This window comes from Cricetulus griseus, chromosome 3, assembly GCF_003668045.3.
Source record: "Cricetulus griseus strain 17A/GY chromosome 3, alternate assembly CriGri-PICRH-1.0, whole genome shotgun sequence".
Classification (NCBI taxonomy): domain Eukaryota; kingdom Metazoa; phylum Chordata; class Mammalia; order Rodentia; family Cricetidae; genus Cricetulus; species Cricetulus griseus.
This window is the reverse complement of record NC_048596.1, coordinates 145,141,298-145,163,754: the sequence shown is the minus strand read 5'-3', so window position 1 is coordinate 145,163,754 and position 22,457 is coordinate 145,141,298. Positions and strand designations below refer to the sequence as shown.

At 41.8% G+C, this 22,457-nt stretch overlaps 1 protein-coding gene across 2 annotated transcripts; it reads left to right on the top strand.

Moving 5' to 3' along the window:
- The first annotated feature begins 1,777 nt into the window (after nt 1-1,777).
- Nucleotides 1,778-21,657, top strand: Spty2d1 (SPT2 chromatin protein domain containing 1). 2 transcript variants are annotated; one of them, XM_027410481.2, is made up of 7 exons: nt 1,778-2,044; nt 2,488-2,623; nt 12,002-12,116; nt 12,848-14,383; nt 15,900-16,071; nt 17,384-17,461; nt 18,672-21,657. In XM_027410481.2, exons 4-7 carry the CDS (start codon nt 12,925-12,927, stop codon nt 18,763-18,765), a joined length of 1,803 nt encoding a protein of 600 aa, XP_027266282.1. In that variant the 5' UTR covers nt 1,778-2,044; nt 2,488-2,623; nt 12,002-12,116; nt 12,848-12,924; the 3' UTR covers nt 18,766-21,657. The 2 variants fall into 2 exon arrangements, with proteins under 2 accessions (XP_027266282.1, XP_027266281.1); XM_027410480.2 differs by lacking the exon at nt 2,488-2,623.
- Nucleotides 21,658-22,457: the final 800 nt, after the last annotated feature.

Genomic DNA, 22,457 nt, shown 5'->3' with positions numbered 1-22,457 from the left:
ATTTAATCATACAACCTACATGAAGTACTTTGCATATTGCAGGCCAGCTATCATGACACGGGGTTAGGAACTTCTTATCCAATCTGAGCATAAGCAGAGAAGTATTTTGAAGACGGAACGGTGGTGGGTAAAGGGGTTTGTTCTCACAGATCTTCATTTAGCCTGAGAGTCAGTAATTAGGGGGAAAAAACACGTGTTAAGTATCTAATTACAAACTGTGAAAGAAAATACTGGGAGCTGTAAGATTTTAGAGAGAGAGAAAGAGAGAATGGTTCAGTGGTTAGGAGCACGGGCTTCGGCTGCTCATCCAGAGGACCCAGGTTGGATTCCTAGCACTCACATGGCAAACATCTGTAACTCCAATTCCAGGGGACTGAATGCCCTTTTCCAGCCTCCATGGGCAGGCACTGTGTGCATATGGTACATAGCCATACATGAGGCAAAACACCCAAACACATAAATTGCATTTTTAAAGCATCTATAAAAAGGAATACTACTCTGCCGGGCGGTGGTGGCGGCACACGCTTTAATCCCAGCATTCAGGAGGCAGAGGCAGGCGGTTCTCTGTGAGTTCGAGACCAGCATGGTCTACAAGAGCTAGCTCCAGGACAGCCTCCAAAGCCACAGAGAAACTCTGCCTCGAAAAACCCAAAAAACAAAACAAAACCAAAAGGCAAAAACAAAAAAGGAATACTACTGTTAGGCTAGGGAAAGAATTACGATGCCTGTGGGCTGAGGAAAAGGAAAATTAAGAATTTCAATTCTGTGATGTGGCGAAGGCTTCATCTTGGTCTCTTACCCAATCTGAAGTGGAGCCATTCCGACATAGCAGTCAAACACCAGTTCACAGAATAAGGCCTTTGGGTTCACTCACCCCTTTCAACCGTACAAAAATTAGTAAATACAGTCCAGTTTGGGGTATTTCCACCACACCAAAACGATCCGTGACCCATTCCCACTCCCAGACCTAGTACGCCTAGTTATTCACGTGTGCTTTATTGAGACAAAATGCCCTTGCAAGCTCGATAACTAAACTAAAATGAAACTCAGGCTAGACTCCCAGTGGGTGCACGTTTGCTCTGCAGTGCGCCAGAATCAGGCCCGGCACGGTATGTGACTAAAGGCTTTTCTCATTCCCTGGGCAAAAGGCAGCAGGCGCCTCTGTGATCTTGAGTAGCTGGCATCCGAGAACCAGGAGAAACGCACACGCACAGCTCCGGGAAGCAGATAAACGCAACCTAAATCTCCTCCTCCAGACATGTCGGGTCAGCTGTTAGAAAGCCGCCATTTGAGATCTGCTTTTTGTTTGTTTGTTTTTGTTTTTCGAGACAGGGTTTCTCTGTGTAGCTTTGGAGCCTATCCTGGCACTCGCTCTGGAGACCAGGCTGGCCTCGAACTCACAGAGATCCACCTGCCTCTGCCTCTCGAGTGCTGGGATTAAAAGCGTGCGCCACCAACGCCCGACTCCATTTGGGACCTGAACACCCACGCGTGGCCCTACAGAAGCCACACCTGAAAGCAGGTCTCGTCCTCCTCTTCTCACCGACCGTCTCCAGCCCTGAAACCCTCGGGAAGAGAAAATCCTCAGGTGAATCTCCTCCCACTTAGCCACACCCCTAACCGCTATATTGCATCTGGTTGGCTGGTAAAAGCTTCAGTCCCGCCCAGCTGAGCCAAAGCCAACAGCCACGTACGCCTATTACGTGTCTCGCCCCGAAAGCGGAAGTTGCGCGATACTCGGAAGCGCTGGGGCGGGCCTGGGCATCTGTGTGTATATATATAGACACAGACGTACTGTGTTCGCCTGCAGCGCGAGGGCCGCACACGGAATTAGAAGGCGCCGGAAGTGTCTTGTCGAGGAGCGGCGAGAGAGGGGCCACTAAAGCAAGCCAGTCAGCGGAGCTGAGCACAGCGGCAAGACTCGTGTCTGCCGCGTCCCGAGTCCCCGGCCCGGCCCAACCGGGCGTTTTCTCTTCGGCCAGACATGGACTTCAGGGAAATCCTTCTGATCGCTTCCAAAGGACAAGGTGTCAACCATGTACCGGTGAGTCTCCGGGCTTGCAGTAGGAAAGCCGGGTGTCAAGTTCGTATGTGGCGGGTGCAACTTCCAGGCGAGCGCCTGTCGGCCTCGGAGACACTCGGACTATGTCCTCTTCTGGAGTTGACGCGGGGACTTGGGTACAGAGGGGCTGGGAGTGCGAAAGGGGAGTTTTCTTGGGGTTGGTTTCGCCAAATCATGTTCTCTGAAAGGTGGACTTTGCGGCTTGGGGTGGGGGGGTTTAGAGTTGCGCAAAGTGGATGAGTGAGCCGCGCCTGGCGGAATGCTGTCTAGCATTAAGTAGCGCCTGGCTTCGAAAATACTTAAGCCCCTAAACTGAGGGCCAGTGTAGCCAGGAAGTTCGGGGACTTTAAGAACTTCGCATGATATATAGCCTTTTGGATCTTTTTGGCGAGTCTAATAGTGGTTTTGTGTGATTTCTTGAAAAGGTTCTCTGGTTCGTGGCCCCACCCACTAAACCAAAGATGTAATCACCTGCCAAGAAGATATCTTAGGTTGGAAAGAGAAGTTCAGGGCATTTCAGGAAATCCAAGGCCAACTGTGAGGTGATCATGTGCGCTGCCGGTGTGTGGTAGACCTTATATTTTTATTTTATTATTACGATGGTAGATGACTGTTCATATATGCACATATTATATATAAAACATGTATGTATACGAGGCCCTAGGATCGATCGTTCCCTCTTAGAGCAAAGCGGATTTCAGCTTTCGTTTCCTAGTTGACTAACAAATTTTTAGATTTCGTTTGCTCAGTTCCATGATGTTTTCAGAGCTAAAGGCTGAAGTGGTCGGACATCTGGCTTCTGGGGTTATAGCTGTTTTGCATAAACTAATCATTTCTGGATCATCTGGAGGTCCCCACAGCACAGCTGTAAACCGATATTTCGCTTTGTGATACCTGCGGTTTGATCAGTGAAGTGTCCAACTCAAAACACCTCTTAGAGTCAATCAACTGGAATTTGAGATCTCACATGAACTTTGAATTTCCTAGTTTTTTCAGAATTTGCAGTATTTTTTTCTCTTGCCACTTCTTGTCTAATGCAGCCTATTTTTTTTTACTCTTTTGAGTGTATTAATCTAAAATAAGGAGTAGTTATATTTGTATATGTGTGTGCATATATATACATGTTTTATATATAATATGTGCGTATATGAACAGTCATCTACCATCGTGATAATAATCAATTAGAATAAACATTCCTCACCTGGAGGTGATGGTGCACCCCCATCCAGCACTTGGGAAGCAGAGGCAGGTGGATCTCTGTGAGTTTGAAGCCAGCCTGGTCTACAGAGTGAGTTCCAGGACAGCCTCCAAAGCTACAGAGAAACCCTGGGGAGGGGGGTGGGGGTTGGTAAACATTCCTCTAAGCTCATAAGCCTTGCAGGTTGAAGCTGTGGGCACAAGCCTTTGAAACCTGGAGCAACAATACTTTATGTGTTTGTAGATATTCTAGATAAGTCAGTGTTAGGTCTAATATCCATCCATCTTTGCATAATTATTTCATCTTAGATCTTGAATTTCGAGAAAGATTTTAAAAATACTAGCTTTAATAACCAATAATTGTGAAAGAATTAGAACTCAGATTTTAAAAGCCAGTAGGTGGATGGGTGTGGTGGCTGCAGCATTGGAAGAGGCAGGCAGATCTCAAGAGAGTTCAAGGCCAGCTTGGTCTACATGCATTCCAGGACAGCCAGGGTTATACAGAGAGACCCTGTCTCAATATAATTAATTAATGAATTAAAAGCCAGTAGCTGCTTGGAGAAAGGCAGACAAATAATCCTAGAGCAAAAAATTTCAAAATACATGGTGTTCTCTGTTGCTCTGTGATTGTACTAACAGGAAATGAAGAAAGGTAAATTAATGAAGTAATTTTAAAAATTTAATAGTTGAATAACAGGCACACTTTCTGAATCATCCTTCCCTTCCCCTAAAAGAGGTAGTAAACTTAGAAGTTTGATTCGGTTTGCAATATTAACTTTATCCTTTACATGGAATGAGAGTCATAAAAACAATTGGAATAAAACAAGCTAAATAATATTAAATTTAATTCGTGACTCTTCGTAAACTGATTCATCTATACAGCTTAATTTTATCAACTCAAAATAATTTAGACAATTATAAACACAGGACATTTATATTAACAAGAGTTGTATTTCATAGGTGTGTTATTTTCATATTATTGTTTTCTTAGTGATGGGCTTGAGCCCAGGACTTCTCATGTAAGGCAAGTACTCTGCCACTGAGTTTTAATTTCTTGGCTCCATCCCCAAATCCCTTACATGCTTCTGAAAAATGAGATGTAAGTAATATGTCTGGCTTCCAAATTTGTATTTCTTTTATTTAAATGTTTCCTTTACAGATAACAATGTACCAAGTGTAGCAAATTTTTACAAAACAAGTACCTTATCCTAGCATTTGAACCACTGAAATCCTTATACTCCTAGCACTTGGGAGGTACAGGCAGAACATCAGATGTTCAAGATTCTTAGCTACAGAGTAGTTGTAAGTCAGCCTAAGCCACATGAGACCATTTCTCTAAATAGCTAAATAAATACTACCATCCAACTCAAGAAGCATTTTGATAAACCTGTGTGTGGTATATTTAAGATGTACTAGGCCTAATTGGGGAATCAAAGGACTTTACAGAAACTGACAGCATCCCTTTGTGTGCTTGGTTCTTTCTCCCTTTTAGTTGTCTTCTGCTTTCACCTCCTTCTCGGATCCTATCAGAGTTGACACTCAGATTTTAGGCTTCAGAGTTCTTTGATCATTCCTTTACTGAAGAAAGCCAGTCTGGCTAGTGATGGGTTAAAAGCCATGAGTTTAACATGTTGGCCTGTCACAGATGAAGGTGTCCATTGTATCTGGCTGCAGAGCTACAGTTGTGTACTCCTTTTGTGAAGTACTTGTCACTAGAAGTATTCTGCATGTCAGATTTCCCCCCCCCAGAATTTTGTGATATTTGTATACATATAATGAGATATGAGGAGAGGAATGAGGTCTAAATTCAAAATTAATCTCTATTTCATATATACACACACATAATTTATGGAGTTTGGAGCTACTTTTGTTATTCTTTGACAATTTCATACATGTAAATTATTATTGTTACCCTCCATTATCCTCTCACTCCTCTCTCTCCCACTATGCCTTTTCCTCCCAAGTCCCCCTCCTACTTTCATGACTTTTGTGTCTGTGTGTGATAAGGGAGATTGAGGGGGGTGGGGAGAGAGAGAGAACCCACTGAGTTTAAAATAGGGTCACTTGCATGATCATGGGCATGGGCAGTTTACCAGAGACTGAACCACTAAAGAAATGACTCTGCTCCCTGAGCAATCATTACCCGCTAGCTCAGCTACCTTTATTTCCTACTTCAAGGAGCAATGGGGCCCTATCTTAAGTTACTCTCCTGTTGCTGTGATAAGACACATGACCAGGTAACTTATAGACCAGTTTACTGGGGGCTTACAAGGTTAGAGTTCATGACCATCTCATGTCAGAAAGCATGGCAGCAGGCACGGTTGGTGCTGGAATGGTAGCTGAAAGCTCACATCTTGGTCCACAAGCAAGGAGGAGAGAGTTAACTGGGATTGTCATTTTAAGAAATCCCAAAGCCCAACCACTGTGACACAGCTCCACCAACAGGGGACCAAATATTCAGACATGTGAGTCTATGGCAGCCATTGTCATTCAAAGTACCACGAGTCTCATGAGCCCTCCCACACATGATGTTGGGAATGTTGGTTCCATCTTGTACAGAGCATGTATAGGTAACCACAGTTTGAAGATTTCTTTCATACAGTATTTCTTAAAAGATTTTTAATTTATTTTATGCATGTGGGTGTTTTGCCTGCACGTGTATTTGTGTACAGTGTGTAGTGCAGTGCCCCAGAGTCCAGAAGAGGATCTCAGATCCCCTGGAACTGGAGTTACAGAGGATTGTGAGCCTCTCTGTGAGTGCTGGGAACTAAACCTGGGTCCTTTCCAAGGGATTAAGTGTTCTTAATCACATACCTTAGAGTGCCTCTGCATTGACTTTAACCCATAGTGTGAAGACAAATGGGAAATTTTAAACTTGTGGTGTCCTGTTGTTATAGAGGTCAGAGTTTGGGTTGGGTGTTCCAGGTCCTTGTCCTCTTATCCAAAGAGTTGAAAATAAGGTTACACGCAGGCACGCACAAGAAGCATTTATTGTATTTAGAGCAAAGCAGTAATAGTGCAGATTAAAGACAATACTTAGCAGAACAAGAGCAAAGATACTCAGGGTCCCAGAATGCAGCCTGGGGAAAGGGGTCTGGTTTACTATGGATACAGTTATGGTAGTTTTTTCTTTTGATTGATGGGTGGGTTGTATAATTATTTCTCTGCTGTGCATGTCCCTTCCCATAATGCATCTGACTTTAACCTGTCCATTCCCCAATTATGCATAGCCATAAGATAGTAAATAGAGATTCTCCCTAAAGGTTACAAGATGATGCAGTTTTTCCTTTCTGTACATGCACTCAAAACTTGCTTAAGCCTGATTGGCCCTTCTAATTGTCATATCTGGTAAACTGGAAATACTTTTGAATAAAAAGTGTAAATTTGATTGTTACCAGAAGCTGGGAAAGTATACCATTGTTTAAAGATGGGAGACCGTGTAACCCATGGAATGGGAGATTATGTGGTTCTAGGTTGCTAGGAACATTGTTTGGAGTGGTTGTGTATGCTTAGTATGCACAAGTAAAGGAAGCAGGCTGCCGAATACTTTATTCCAAGGGTTGTGAGTAAGCCAGACACTAAATAGGATCCCAAACTAAGCTCTCTCCTATGATTTTACCTGACTGCACTATCAGTCCTCAAAATATCTCAGATTTTGGAGCATGTTGGATTCTGAATTTTTGTATTAAGGATTCTCAATCTGTACTAACATTTCCCTCATTGTTCTTGTTTTTAAATGAAACAATCATCTTTATGTTTTAGTTAAAACCAAGGTAGGATTGCATCATGTGTGGAAGTATTAGGCTTACAGTCTGTTCTCAGTGGAATTCTGAATACAAAAATAACAGCTGATCAGGATGATGCAACCGTTGACACTTTTTTTCTTCCCTAACATGGAGTCTCACTATGTAGCCCTGGTTGGCCTGTGGAACTCATTATGTAGGCTAGGCTAGCCTCCAATAGAGATCCCCAGGTGCTGGGATTGTAATAGTTCCTTGTGAAGAATGGTCAGCTAAGAAAAGTTTTTGCTGCAATAGTGGTTGCTCTACAAAAATTGGATTTCGGCCTTCCACTGAGAACTGACGATGACATCCCTGCTGTCTCAGACAGCTGCTTTCTAGTGTAGAACAGTACTTCTGAACCAGTGCTTTATGAACAAGGTCTTTAGAAACTACTGCTTATTCTTTCCCCACAGGGATTCTGTTGTCTCTCTTCCCCATTAACACCTTAGAGAATCTCTTTCTAAGTAATGGTGATAGCAATTAACATTCATTGTGCTGAGCCTGTGCCAGGTATTGTTCTAAGCACTTCATGTGTTAATTAAATTTAGTCACCATAATGAGCATATAAAAGAGATTTTACAGATGACAAAACTGAGGCCTAGTGAGGTGAAGAAATTGCCCAAGGCCACACAGTGAGTTATAGGATTGATTATAATGAAGGAGGGGATCAAATCCAGCACAGTGCTTCAGAGTTTCTGCTCCTAACCCTGGCCCTCTGTTAAGTGAGGTAATGTACTGAAGTGAGTTTGTCATCTTCAAAGGCAGAACTCAAGCTCCTTGCTTCAGCTCTTGTTTAATACAGCTTTAAGCAATAATACTGTTTTTTTTTTTGACATTCTCGATATAAAGATGGAAAGATAATATAAAAGCCAAACCATCAACATTTAGAAACCGGTTAGCAGCTATGACTAGACCACCTGAATGGCCCACCTGATCTTACCTGATCTCTGAAGTTAAGAAGGATTGGGCCTAGTTAGTACATGGATGGAAAACTGTAAGACAGAGGGATACTGGAAGTCTGTTCTAAGAAAGTGTCAACATGATCACCCTCCCAAAGGAGGGGAAGGGAGATGAATATAGGGAAGATCAGTTGTAGGCCTGTCTGGGGTAGACAGACATGCATGGAAATTAGGGAATTCCATTTAAGATTGAGGTGTGAGCTCCAAGAAAAAGGGGTTGTCATCAAATAGAAAGTGAAGTGTGAAAGCATGTTTGGTCCTGAGTCAGAAGACCTACATTCAACGTGCATTCAGTTACAAAGCCCATGCCTAAGCACTAGGAAAACAGTTAGTTATCCTTTTTTAAGGCTATATGAAGTGTGATTTTTACATTAGATTGGAATGATGCACTAAGGATTGAACCAGGTCCTCCAGCATGTCAGCAAGTGTTCTACCATTGAACTGTACCCCAACCCTAACCAAGTTTTTTATAAATCATAGTCAGTGTGAATAGATTCTCTGGATGCTTTATTCCCATTGCCCTTTTCCACATCCTGCTGAGCTAGCTTAATGCAAAGAGCTGTTTTCCAGCTTTCATTCCTGACTAATGTCTTGAGAAGGTGTTTAAAACTTTGTGGTATTGATTAAAGTTAAGAATATATATTTGACCACTCTAACCAATAATAGTGATGTAAAACCATCAGAAAATTTATGTTTTCTACCATTACAACAGTTTTGTTTATCCTAAGGAGCAGCATGGGGATATCATGCTGGTTCTGACTGAGCAAACTTGCTGAGCAAGGTTTGCAGAATGTTTGCAGCTTCTTAATCTGATCTCCACAGGATGGCTTGCAACAGGAGGAATATGTTTTTAAATGGCTTGATATTTTCTAGGCCTGTTGGCTTTAGAATTACAAATCTTAGCAAAATCTCTGGTACTATACTAAAAGACAGAAATGTCACCATTGTGGATCATTCACTAGGGTACAACAAAGTGATGAGGTTGGCTTTGCAGGATGCTAAAATGGATATGCTTGAGACAAAAGAAACTTGTCCAGCTGCTTTTCATGAAACCTATACAATGAGGGAGCCTGGTGCCTTGAATCAAGAGTCAGAATTGATGAGTACATCTGGTGTGCTGTTGCTATAGCCATGTATCTGATGCAACGGACAAGCCAAATGGCTCTTTTGCCTTAAAAGAAACACAGTGTGCTCCAACCTCTGGCTCCCCCCCCCCCCATCATTCTCTACTGTGAAGTGGGGGAAATTTTATGAAATCTTCCATCAAAACATATTTTGATAGCCAGGCAGTGGTGGTGCTCACCTTTAATCCCAGCTCTCGGGAGGCAGAGGCAGGCCTAGTCTACTGAGCGAGTTCCAGGACAGACTCCAAAGCTACACAGAGAAACCCTGTCTCAGAAAAAAAACAAAAAAACCGCCATATTTTGATATGCTTACAGCTCTTTTTGAAAAGTTTACTAAGCTTAGTGTTAAGATATATGATCACAGCCGTGGTGATCGTCAACTTTAATCCCAGCACTTGGGAGGCAGAGGCAGGTGGATCTCTTGAGTTCGAGGACAGCCAGTGTGGTACACAGAGAAACTCTGAAAAACCAAAACAGAAAAGAAAAAAAATATGATCATATACCCAAGAGAAATGTGGATTTTGTTTTTGGTTTTTTAGATTTTTATTTGTTACATAGAGTGTTCTACCTGCATGTTTGCCTGCATACCAAAAAAGGGCGCTAGATCTTATTTTAGATGGTTGTGAGCCACCATGTGGTTGCTGGGAATTGAACTCATGACCTCTGGAAGAGCAGCCAGTGCTCTCAACCTCTGAGCCATTTCTCCAGCCCTACCCAAGAGAAATTTAAACACACATGTGCCTAAAACTGCACACAAATGTTATAGCAGCTTTTTTTTAAACACTTGATTTAACTTTATTTTATGTGCATTGGTGTAAGGATGCTACATTCCCTGGAACTGGAGTTATAGATAGGTGTGAGCTGCCATGTGGGTGCTGGGAATGGAACCTGGGTCCTCTGGAAAAGCAGCCAGTGCTATTAACCACTGAGCTTTCCAGCCCCACACAACACTTTTTTTTTTTAATGGTTTTTCAAGACAGGGTTTTTTTTTTTTTTTTTTTTTTTTTTTTTTTTTTTTTTTTTTTTTGCTTAGAACCTGTCCTGGCACTCACTCTGTAGACCAGGCTGGCCTCAAACTCACAGAGATCCACCTGCCTCTGACTCCTGAGTGCTGGGATTAAAGGCTTTTTGTTATGAAACAAAAAGGAAAAAAAAGAAAAGAAAGAAATCATCCAGATGGACAGCTGATGAACAGATAAGTAATATGCTATATATCTATACCTTCCAGTATTACTTAGCTATTGAAGGGATGAGCTCCTGTCAAATGTTAACATGAGCCTTGAAACCTTTTTGTTCACTAAGAGACCAATTGCAAAGACTACATTACCAGTTGATGTTCTCCAGAGAAACAGACAAGTGGGAATGATTTGAGAGGATTATTTGTGGGGCTGGCAAGTCCAGAATTGGTTTGGAATTCCAGACAGCCTGGAGTTAATTTCTTCTCTGCTGACTCCCCAGAACTTAAGTCATTGAACTAAGTAGAGGACCAAAGACATGGAAGTTAATCTGACTTCAGATTTTAATTGTATCAGTAAAATTCTTTGAGGCAGCACATAATATTAGCACCTGGTTAAATAGTTTGGTACTGCAGCCAAGTGAGCACACAAAGTTGACTATCACAGCCATGCTACAAGATTTCATTTCCATTAAATGTATAAAAAGTTCACTAATGGTTGCCAGACCCATCATTTATAAGTGATTTCTTTTGACATGGTTACAATATTCTGAAAACCAATGATTTGGAACTCTGAATATACCACAAATCATTCAAATTGTGTGAGCTGTCTGTGAGCTCTGTGTCTTAGTCAACTTGAATCAAGTGTTATATTCATGGTAGTATTTCTGGAGGGGAGGTGCTCTCAATTCAGTTTACAAAGATGTGGACTAATGAAGGGATCTGATTGTGTCCTAGACTGGGTGACTAGAAAACAATCTGAACTGTCTTGGGATTTCTCTGTCAGGGATGAGTCAGTTGTCAACACTGTCATCATGCAGGATTTTCTGGTTGGATGAGGCCTGCCTTCTTGGCTAGCTCCTGTTTTGCTTGACTGATTTAGTTGGAACTTGAGCTTGTTTCAAGATACATTGTATTTGGCAGCCCTGTAGTAGTCCCCATCCTTTGTCTTTCCTCAAGTTTGTGATACACAGTATAGGAAGGCATTTTAAGTTTACAAACTGCTGGATTTTTCCTCAAAGATGACTTTACTATCATCACAGACACGATTTAGTACATAAAAGGGGGGTTTATCTCATAACAGGGTCACTTTAAGACTCTTGTTTTCAGGGATAGAATATATCCCAGTAGTAGAGTGCCTAGCATGTGTGAGACCCTGTATCTTCTTTAGTTCTGTAATTAAAAGAAAAAATTGCTGGCCCAGAAATTTTGTCAATGGTCCCAGACATGAAGATTAGCTGTTTTATCGTGCTTCTTTTAATAGTAGATACTTAAGAAATTGAAATATTTTTCTTTCAGGGTTCAATCATTCTGCTTTAGTCATTTTTTCTCTATGCAGTTACTTAAAAAGCCAAAGTCCAGGAAAACTCCATCTGTGCCTGGGCAATATTAGTGATCTTGGTAATACAGAAACCAATCTAAAGGAACTTGTGTAGCAAATTAATATATCATGAACTTAAATGCTACATTTAAAGATTACAGAGAACCAAGCCCTTTGTTTAGATTTCTTGTTTTTCTTTCCCTTCCTTCTCCTTTTCCTCCTTCATTTTCTTTCTACATTTTCTGCAATACTGAGAATTGAACTCACAGCTGGTACATATTAAACAAGCATTCTACCACTGAGCCACACAGCCCAGCCCACACAGACTATGTATTCTTAGAGTTGGCTTGCTTATAGCTTTTTATTCTGCTTTTATTTTTAGAAAAGGTATAGTTTGGCAGTGGGACCTCCCAAGAAGGACCCAAAAGTTAAAGGTGTCCAGTCGGCAGCTGTGCAAGCTTTCCTTAGGAGGAAAGAAGAGGAGCTCAGACGGAAAGGTATGTGCTTGTGCCTCTTCTTGGTCTCAGTGTCGGCCACCAAACATCTTGGACTTTGTGTATTTGTAAAAGTATCATAACAGGCTAGTAAATTTGGGGATGATGTAATGTACCTCTGGGTTAACTTTATGGAGGTATGTACACATAACACACAAGTGCAGGGGTGTGTGTGTGTGTGTATGTGTTCATAGGTTGGCTATATGTATTGTTTTATATACTCCTGTCCCACCCACCAGCAAGGCTTTGTGAAGCTGGGCACGGTGATATTCACCTGTCATCTCAGGAGCTTCAGAGCATCCTGGACAACATAGCAAGGCCTTATCTCTTGAGGGGGGAAGGGGAGAGGTGAAAAGGCCTAGTGTAGCGACCATGTAACAGTATATAACAAGTCTCCATTCTTTACCTTGGTCCTGACATTGTTTTAGGTATTCATAGATTCATTCTTAGCAACTTCAGTGAATGCTGGTGTTCCATTAACTTGGTGTGTATTTATGAGCCATTTTTTACATTTAAAGCAAAAAAAGAAAAGTTTACCTGCTTATTCGTAAAGAGAAGCTCATATATGACCCACTTGTGTAAAAATTTCTCATTGTGTTAGATGACTTTCTCTTTTGACTCCTAGATATCTGGAAACTGTAACTCATCATGGTCTGTGTTTTGACTGTGGACTGGTGTCACATGAGCTATCCTGAGACTGTTGAAACAATGTGTTCTTGTTTTATACCTTTCAGCCTTAGAAGAGAAAAGGAGGAAAGAAGAACTAGTGAAAAAACGAATCGAGCTCAAACATGACAAGAAAGCCAGAGCCATGGCCAAGAGGACAAAGGACAATTTTCATGGGTATGATGGGATTCCTATTGAGGAAAAGTCAAAGAAGAGGCAGACAGTGGAAAACCACCTGAACCAGGGAACTGACCAGGAGTATGAGGTGGAGGAGGAAGACTTCCTAGACTATAGTCAAGCTGAGCTGGAGCAGGAATACGAGGAGGAGCAAGAGCCTCCCAAAACTGAAAGCAAACCAAAGGCCCCCCTTAAAAATGCCCCTCCACCTATGAACTTCACTGACTTATTGAGGCTAGCCGAGAAGAAGCAGTTTGAACCAGTGGAGATCAAGGTAGTGAAAAAAGCAGAAGAGCGGCCCATGACCGCAGAGGAACTTAGGGAGCGAGAGTTTCTTGAACGAAAGCATAGGAAAAGGAAACCTGAAGCGGATGTTAAACTACCTCCACCTGTGTCCAAAAGGGCACCACCCTCTCACAAAGACAGTGTGGGCACAAAGCTCAGCAAGGGTACTGGGGACAGGCAACTCTCTTCCAAAGGATTGCCCTTTCCTCATGCTGAGAAGAAATCCAGACCCAGCACAGCCATTGAAAAGCAAGTAGCTTTGTCTTCATCCAAATCCATGCCAGGAGAGAGGACCAAGGCAGGATCTGGCAGTAGTTCCCAACCCTCACTTAGGGAAAGTCACAACAGACCTGTCTTCAATGGGACTGGAAAGCCCCACCCCAACACCTGTTCACCAAGTGTCCCAAAGACTTCTGCTAGTGGGACTCAGAAATCCTCTTCTGAGCACAAAGCCAAAAAACCTCTTCCTTCTCATCCCAGCCATTCCAAGCCTGGGCCCACAGTTCTCTCACACAACAAAGCTAAGAGTCCAGGTGTCAGACAGCTAGGCAGCAACTCTGGCTCAGCTCCTGGGCGACCTAGCCCAGGGACAGCTGGGCCCACAGTTAGTTCTGGCGCTATGCCTAGGCGCCAGAATGGCAGCTCCAGCACAGGACCTGAGCAATCTGTCAGTGGGATCAGAAAGCTGGCCAGCAATTCACATCCTTCTGGACGAACAGTCAATGGCACAAATGGTCCTGGGCGACCTGCAAGCAGCACTACTGGCCCCGGGCGACTCATCAATGGCCCTAGTGGTTCTGGAAGACCAATGAGCAGTTCTGGAGGTCCTGGGCGTCCTGTACACAGTCCACATGATATTCGACGACCAATGAACAGCCTAGGCTCCCCTGGACGGTCAGTCAGTGGCCCTGGGAGATCCGTAAGTGGTTCTGTTCCAGCTGGACGAACTGCCAGTTCAGGTCCTGGAAGACCAGTGAGCAGCTTAGGACCTGGACGAACAGTTGGTAGTCCAGGCCTCCCCATAAAACCCAAGTGCACTGTTGTCTCGGAAACAATTTCTTCAAAGAATATTATTAGTCGGTCAAGCAATGGACAGATAAATGGAACGAAGCCTTTCCTGTCTGGCTACAGATCTGCCCAAGGTAAAATTGACCTTCATCCTAAAGAGTATATTTATCACCAGGCCATCGGGAAAGTACCTAGCTTTATATAACCAGGAACCCTGTGAACACTTCCACATGCCCTATAATGTACTCACTCTTGATAGAAGAAAAGAGGCTTATCTAGGATCTGTTGTTCACACCCCACCCTGTTGTCTCACCTGGCGGGTAGGATAGTATTTTACATGAAGGCTACAAGACTTAAAGATGAGAGAATAATTATGAGCTTGAAGCCTTGGTGCTCTGTTTGTTCAGTACATGTTAACACCTATCGTGTCCCAGCTTCTATTTTAGACTGTCCTGAGTTCTGTTCCTTTAATTGGCAGTGTGCTTTAGGAATCTGCCATCTCCAAGTTCCGAGTCACTGATGGCCCCACCAGCTGCTTGCTATAGATACTGCATGCTGCATAGGCACTTGCTAAAGTATTCCTTGGGATCCATAGAGGATAAAATGAAAACGATACTCAAATCCCTTGCTTTAGATTTCAAAGACTAGAAGGTTCTCAGACACTGATCTGTTAAGTGCCTGTCTTTTGCAAGGTTGTTCTTTGGCGTTTTGTTTTTGAGGGATGGAGGAAGTTAGTGTTTTAGATTTGTTTGGTTTTTTGGTTTAGTTTTGTTTTTGTTTGTTTTGAACAGTTATAATTCTGAAAATGTCTTATACTTGGGACATTTTCTTTTCTAAGGTATGGTCTTGCTATGTTGTCCAGAGCTTCTTCAAACTGCTGACTCAAGCCCCAAGCCCAGATAGTATAGCTACAGGCATGTGAGGGGCTTTAAATTTTTAAGAGAAATATAGGAAAAGTAGGGAGCTACTTTTGGTATCTTTATTTGGTAGAATTAAAAATTAATGATTCTGTGGCAGTTTGTAACTTGACTCAGTTTCAGAAATTTTACTGATTTTTTTTTTTTTAAACCCCAGAAGTATGTATAACTAAGCTAGAAAACGTGAAAAGGCAATAAGGCTTTAGTCCCAGCACTCGGGAGGCAGAGGCAGGCGGATCTCTGTGAGTTCAAGACCAGCCTGGTCTACAAGAGCTAGTTCCAGGACAGCCTCCAAAGCCACAGAGAAACCCTGTCTCAACACACCCCCCCAAAAAAAAAAAAGAAAGAAAGAAAAGGCAATAAGGCATGCATGCCAAGTAAGCCTTTATATAAAGAAGAGCTCAATCCTTCTGATACTTCACCTAGCAGGAATTGTGCAGCCTGCGCTGAGAGCCAGCTGTATGCTCTGCTTTCATGGGTGCCATCTATTTTGGTTTTTCTAGACAAGGTTTCTTTATGTAGCTCTAACTGTCCTGGAACTTAGACCACCAGGCTGGCCTTGATCTGCCTCCCTCTGCCTCCTGAGTGCTGGGATTAAAGGCATAGGCCACCACCATCACCCAGCCAGGAGTGCCATCTTAATGTCAAGTTTCTCTGAATCCCAGGTGACATAGTCCCTGCAAAAAATACTTTGCCATATAATGTTCTTGTAAGTCATGGCTTTTGTATTTAGGTCCTCAAAGGCTCCCCTTCCCTACTGGCTACAAAAGGCCTCGAGAGTATGAAGATGATGATGATGATGACGAATATGACTCAGAAATGGATGATTTCATCGAAGATGAAGGAGAACCTCAGGAAGAAATATCCAAGCACATTAGGGAAATCTTTGGCTATGACCGAAAAAAGTAAGCTGAAAATTTACCTAAATATCAAGTTTTAACTTTTATAGGAGAGAAACATTAACAGTAGAGGCATTGGATGCTTAGTTAGAAACCCTTGGGTGGTGAGAGTCCTAAAAAGATTTAGTCTTAGAGCAGGTGCTGACTAGTTTTTAATGTCAGCTTGACATAGGCTAGTCATTTGGGAAGAGAGAACTTGAATTGAGAAAAATGCTCCCTGCCAGACTGGCCTCTGGGCGAGCCTGTGGTGTGTTTTCTTGGTTGATGGTTGATTTGGGAGGGCCCCAGGTCACTATTGGCAGTATCACCCCAGGACTAGAGGTCCTGGGTGCTATAAGAAAGCAGGCTGAGCCCAGTCATAGTGGTGCATACCTTTAATCCCAGCACTCAGGAGGTAGAGGCAGGCAATCCAGGACAGCCAGGGCCACACAGAGAAACCCTGTTTCAAAAAGGGAAGGGAAGGGGAGGGGAGGAAAGGGAAGGGAAGGGAAAGGAAGGGAAGGGAAGGAAGGAGGGAAGGGAAGGAAGGAAGGAAGGAAGGAAGGAAGGAAGGAAGGAAGGAAGGAAGGAAGGAAGGAAGGGCTGAGTAAGCCAGTAAGCAGCCTCTGCATTACTTCCTCTATTTCTTGACCTGCCTTCCCTGATAATGGACTTATATAAGTTATACAATAAAATAAACCCTTTCCTTCCTGGATTGGTTCTGGTCACAGCAATACAAACCTTAACTAAGATAGGGCACATAATAGTTTCTAATGAATTCAGGGTGTTTTGTGATATTTGCTTGTAAGCTGCTTTCTTTAAAAGAGAGAGAGGGAAGTAAAGCAGACTCATATTAAATAGATGGACTTTGAAGTGTCAGAAATTCATTCACAGAGCCACAGTAAAAGTCATTCTGATATGAAATGAAACCTGCTTTTCTTTGCTGTAATGTTTTGTTACCGAGAATGTGGACACTGTCACCAGTATGGGACTATCACCATTATTGATGTGCCTAGGAGCTTATTAAAACTGCAGGCTCTCAGGCCTCAACATTAGTCCTACTGACTGCACATCTCTTTTATAAAGTTCCCGGGTAAAGGTGCATGAATTTAAAAAGTTTGTGAACCATTAATGTAAAGAAATAAAGCTTCACCATATAATGCCTTTACTACAAAACCAGCTTCTACCCATTGTCTGGCCTTTCACTCCCAAACAAGGTAGGAGGAATCCTAAAACTGAGTGGTTTATTTGTAAGCATGTTTGGTTTTTTGTTTAATGAGAGGCTGTAGCTCTAAGAAAATTGAATTTCTGTTCATTTTTTACTTTGCTGTCTTGTCAGGTATAAAGATGAAAGTGATTATGCCTTACGTTACATGGAGAGCAGCTGGAAGGAGCAGCAGAAGGAGGAAGCCAAGAGGTGAGCAGGAGAGTTGGTACTATGTAAAAAATGTCCTAAAAAGCCTGCAGGTGTAGGGCTTGGGATGGGGGCTGGACCACAGAGTTCTCTGGATGATAGGTAGTGCTGCTGGCTGGCTATGAAAGCCTTAGACAAATTCCTTCTTTTCTAAGGTTTTCCCAATTATAAAATGAGAACATAGTGCTTTACTCATTAAAGCATTGTAGGGATTAAGACAGTATGTAGCCACAGTGCTTGTGGTGTCTCGTGTAATGTACAGTAAAATGAGAGTTCTGAGTCTGCCATGGACTGTGTTTCTTTGCCCATCAAACTTGTCTCAGTCTTGGAACTTGTAGTTTTATTTGATTTCCTCCACCTACTTCTTGCTTAGCTGCCCAGTCATGATCTCCTGAGAGTTTCTTGGGTAAGGGCAATGAATGGTTACTTTGCTTATAGTGTTAATAATTTCCTACTATAGAAAAATAATTCACCTCAGTTCCAACATAAAACAGCTTTCTTTTGACCCTCCCTCCTATAACTACACAAAATGTCAAAATAAGTGTTAAAAAAGAACATGGATTATTACTAATAAATGAATGTGTCCTAATTAGTACACATTACTAATAAAGTAATGTGTACACTGTGTGTGTGTGTGTGTGTGTGTGTGTGTGTGTGTGTGTGTGTGTGTGTGTGTGTGTGTGTGTGTGTGTGTGTCAAATTCAGATCATGAGGCATCTTTACTTGTAAATGTTTTTGAGAAGGATGGAAAGATGGCTCAGTAGTTAAGAAGGAGAACTGCTTTTAGAGGACCTGACTTCAGTTCCCAACACCCACTTCAGGTACCCCAGAACTGCCTGTGACTCCAGCTTCGTGCAATCTGCCCTCTTCTGGCCTAGACAGGCACCTGTACTCACATGCACTTACCTACACCTTTGAGTGCCAGGACAGCCTCCAAAGCCACAGAGAAACCCTGTCTCAAAAAAAAAGGCTGGGGAGGTGTGTGTCTATGCAGTCCTGGCTATCCTGGACTCAGTATGTAGACCAGTCTGGCCTGGAACTCAGAGATCTGCCTCCCAAGTGCTGGGGTTACAGGTATACACCACCTTGCCTGGCAATCTTTTTTTTTCTTTTTCAATTTGAGATATTACTTTAAATGTAGATATTAAGGCTTTTTTTAAAGTGATTATTTCATGTATATTGACAAATATCCCTTAAAACAATTTCTCCATAGTTTAAGACTGGGTATGCAAGAGGACTTAGAGGAAATGAGGCGTGAAGAGGAAGAAATGAAACGTCGAAAGGCCAAGAAACTGAAGCGACATTAGCTGCTGCTCAGTTTGGATTATGGGACACTGCCGCAAGGGTTTCCTGCCTTCAGACTGATCAAGCCCCTTATCAGTTTAGATTTACATGTGGGCACTCAAGAGGAAGGAATGAAGGAATGCATACTGTCGTTTGCCAGCTATTATTTGAGTGTACAGTGTTTTCTAATAGTCCAGGATGGAATCTGTAATGCAGATGATACGATACTTGCCGTGTGCTCTGATGAAGTTAACCATTCACAGGGCTGGCTTTGATCCTGATGAGCTATGCACACTAATGTGGGGCCACTCACCAGTCAGCTGGTCTTTTATTGTTCCTTTGCTACTTTAAAAGGAGAAAAAGATTGATGTGTGACTTGTCTGTCAGACTTGTCCTTATAAAAGGCCTGGCCCTTGTGTGAGTGCTGCCAGCAATAAAGTGACCTGTCCCAGTCTATGTTTGAACTGAAAACCCAGGAAAGAGTAGGCTTTATAGTTATTTATTATATGGTTGTCATCCTTGTGACTTTGACATGCAAAATAGAATTATATTGTATTCAGCATTATTTGTGGATTGGATGCTAAGCATTCTTTATATGATTAGGTAATAAAATTTTTCTAAGTTAAAATACAAATTTTGCCAGAACAAGAAATATTCTTTTCCATTTTTCCTTTCAGGCTGCCTGTCACATTGACCTTAGTATGAAGTGGATGAGGGCCCTTACTATTGTGTTGATTGTTTTGTTTTTGTCTTTTTTTTATTCCTTTTTATATTAAAGATAGTTATTCAAATATTAGATTTGAAAGAGTAATAGTTTAAAAACCAACAAGTGACATGTGTTGTGGCCCCCCTGTGCTTTATTCTCCCCATTATAAAAGATATTTTGGGACGCGAAGGTGCCCCATACCTCTTGATGTTAATAACATTGCATTTTTAGCTTAAATTTCTTAGAAAATGTTAATGACCAAAAAAACAAAAACTAAATATTTAGTGTATCAAGAGTACCACCTTCTCTTCTGTCCATATTGCACTTTTATTTCTAACTATGCACTGTGACGAGATATTTTTTCCTGTTGTTGGTGTTTTACTGAGCTGTGAAATTTTCTTAAGTTCTATCCTTATTAAAGTCAGACCTATAGAGTCTATGTTACGTAAGCCTAGAGTCCATCCAGGCTGATCTAGGGTCTGGCTGGAAGGAGGCCATGTCTCAAGGACAGTCAGCAACAGGAAATGAAATAGGATGCTAGAGACCCGAGGGTTGGGAGCAGTCAGAATTCAGTTTGTGGGACAATTCTATCATTAATCTGGCTGCCTTCAGCTGTTTAGCCATGAGAGATGGGGCACTGGAGAAGCTGTTCTACAAAGAACTCTTACTTTTCAACAGGTCCAGACCCCATGTATTTTGTCTATGATGTCTTCATTCTTTAAGCTTGGGTATTATGAGTGATAATTTTTAGCCTTCCTTTGTGGGACCATTTGACCCAGTCCTTAAAACTTACTCATTTTGAATTGAGTTTCAAACTTTGAAAGTGCAAGGATTTAATTTTAGAGGGTATAATATCCTAACTCTCCTTGTAGATTTCTATACACTGGCAGCAGAAAGCCATTGACTTCCCTTTCCCTATCCCACTGTTGATTTAAAGGGAGTATGATATTCCACTTGATAAAGTAGGTTTGGAACATTATTTTATTGCTATCACTTGCATGTTTTTCTCCTCCATGGTTTTTCTTGGGTAACCTTTTTTCATTATTCATACTCTGGAATCTATAATTGCAGTTGAGGTTTCTGGTGACTGAAAGTACTGTACTCAATTACAGGGTGCAGCTATTTGCACAGAAAGGAGCCATTATGTTAAAGTTTCAGAAGTTGGTAAAGAATCAGGTTGTAATGTCTGTCATGTCTGAATGCATTTCTGTAATAGATATGCGTCAATTTTTATGTTGAAAAAAAAAATGCAGGAAAGATTGTAAGTCCAAACGTGTCTTCCATTTTGCTCTTCTGTATTTCCTGACCACTTAGAAAAGCTCACAAGCCTGTGAAAAGCCAGGAGCAGGCTATTCTTTTTCCAAGGTTTACAAATTAAGTGCTTGATTTTTAATGTATGCTATCTACTGTTTTGATTTTGATTCAATATTTGAAGATGTGCCTTTTATTGGGTGATGTTAATTCTCGAATGTAGTAATGTTGTTTCACAATTGTAATGTTACATGATCATGGGTGTGGCATTCTCTAACAAATTATGTGACAAGAAAGTAGTTTTCATAAAACTTGTGGCTCTGGTTGCACAGTCCCACTTGCTAAAGCAAAGGGCACTTTCTTTTAAGGCTACTTCAGAACTGGTCTTTGTACTTTCTCTATGCAATGGATGCAGTCATGTCCACATGTCATGGGCAGCCCTGTGTGTGCCATGAGAAAGTTCAAAGACTGTTAACAGAAAGTCTAAGGGAACTCCGGAATTTCATTTTTGTAATGGTAAACCCCCCAAGATTTTCTCCAAGAAATAAATTATTTTGTATTTTATAACTTAAAAGCAGCTAGTAGTACATTTCTGAGATATAGCAGGAGACCAAAACATTTTTGGAAAGAGAATAAATATATGAAGAGAGACTGGTTGTTTTATTTTCAGTGTGCTGAGTAGACTATTTATTTTGTGAATGGATGTGATGAAATACATATTCAGGTGTTTAGTGTATGATTAAGAGTGGAATATAGATTTCTTTGGAGTTATTAAACCACGATGTCTTTTACATAATGGACAAATCAAATGTAAAAGAAGAAAATTTTGACATAGCTTAGCTTGTTTTCTGGTGCTGTTGACCTGCAGAAGAATATACTTTTGCAAATACAGGTGAATGTTTTGCAATTTATGTATACAAGCAATTGTAGGCATTAAAATATTTTACTGATATTTTTACTGGTTTTCATTTATTGATCAAAACTTGAACCTACTCCTTATCACCTGGAACACTGTGCTAGCTAGAAATCTCTGTAGACTTGTTAGGTTCAGAAGTCAGACTTGTCCCTTGTATACTTGAGACTTTTCAGGCTACTGCTGATTTCTCTTCCACCACCAGCTAGAGTGCCATTGTGTTCTCACACATCAAGTTTTAAAAAACAAAGTGGGTGCTGGAGAGTTAGCTTAGTGGTTCAGAGCGCGTGTTGCTCTTGCAAAGGACTCAGGTCCAATTCCTAGCACCTATGTGATAGCTCACAGCCAACCATGATGCCAGTTCTAGGGCATCTGACACCCTGTCCTTATCTCCACTGGTACCAGGTATGCAGGCAAAATACTCAAAACATAATAACTGAAAGTGGTTAGAGCAATGAAATCTAGCTTTGTGGCTCAGGGTTTTGAAGGTTTATTGAAATGAAAGAACAGCAGAGCTGGTATGTAATTCCTCTTGTCAGAATTATCAGATTCAAATCCCCTATAACATAAGCTTGAGGAGCTGGAGAAATGGCTCAGTGGTTAGAGTACTCAGGGTACCACCATGAAGACAGGAATAACATGTAGTGAACACACAACAAAATGAGCACCCTACGACCACTTGTAAACCCAGCTCCAAGAGTGGCAGAGACAGGATTACTAGGACTTACTGGCTTCCAGCCTAGCCTAGAAAACAAAAGCCTCCAGTTTAGGAAGAGACTTGCCCTGGAAGGCGTAGACAGAGTGATAAAGAAGGACACCCAGTGCCTTGTGGCCTTCCTCAGTAT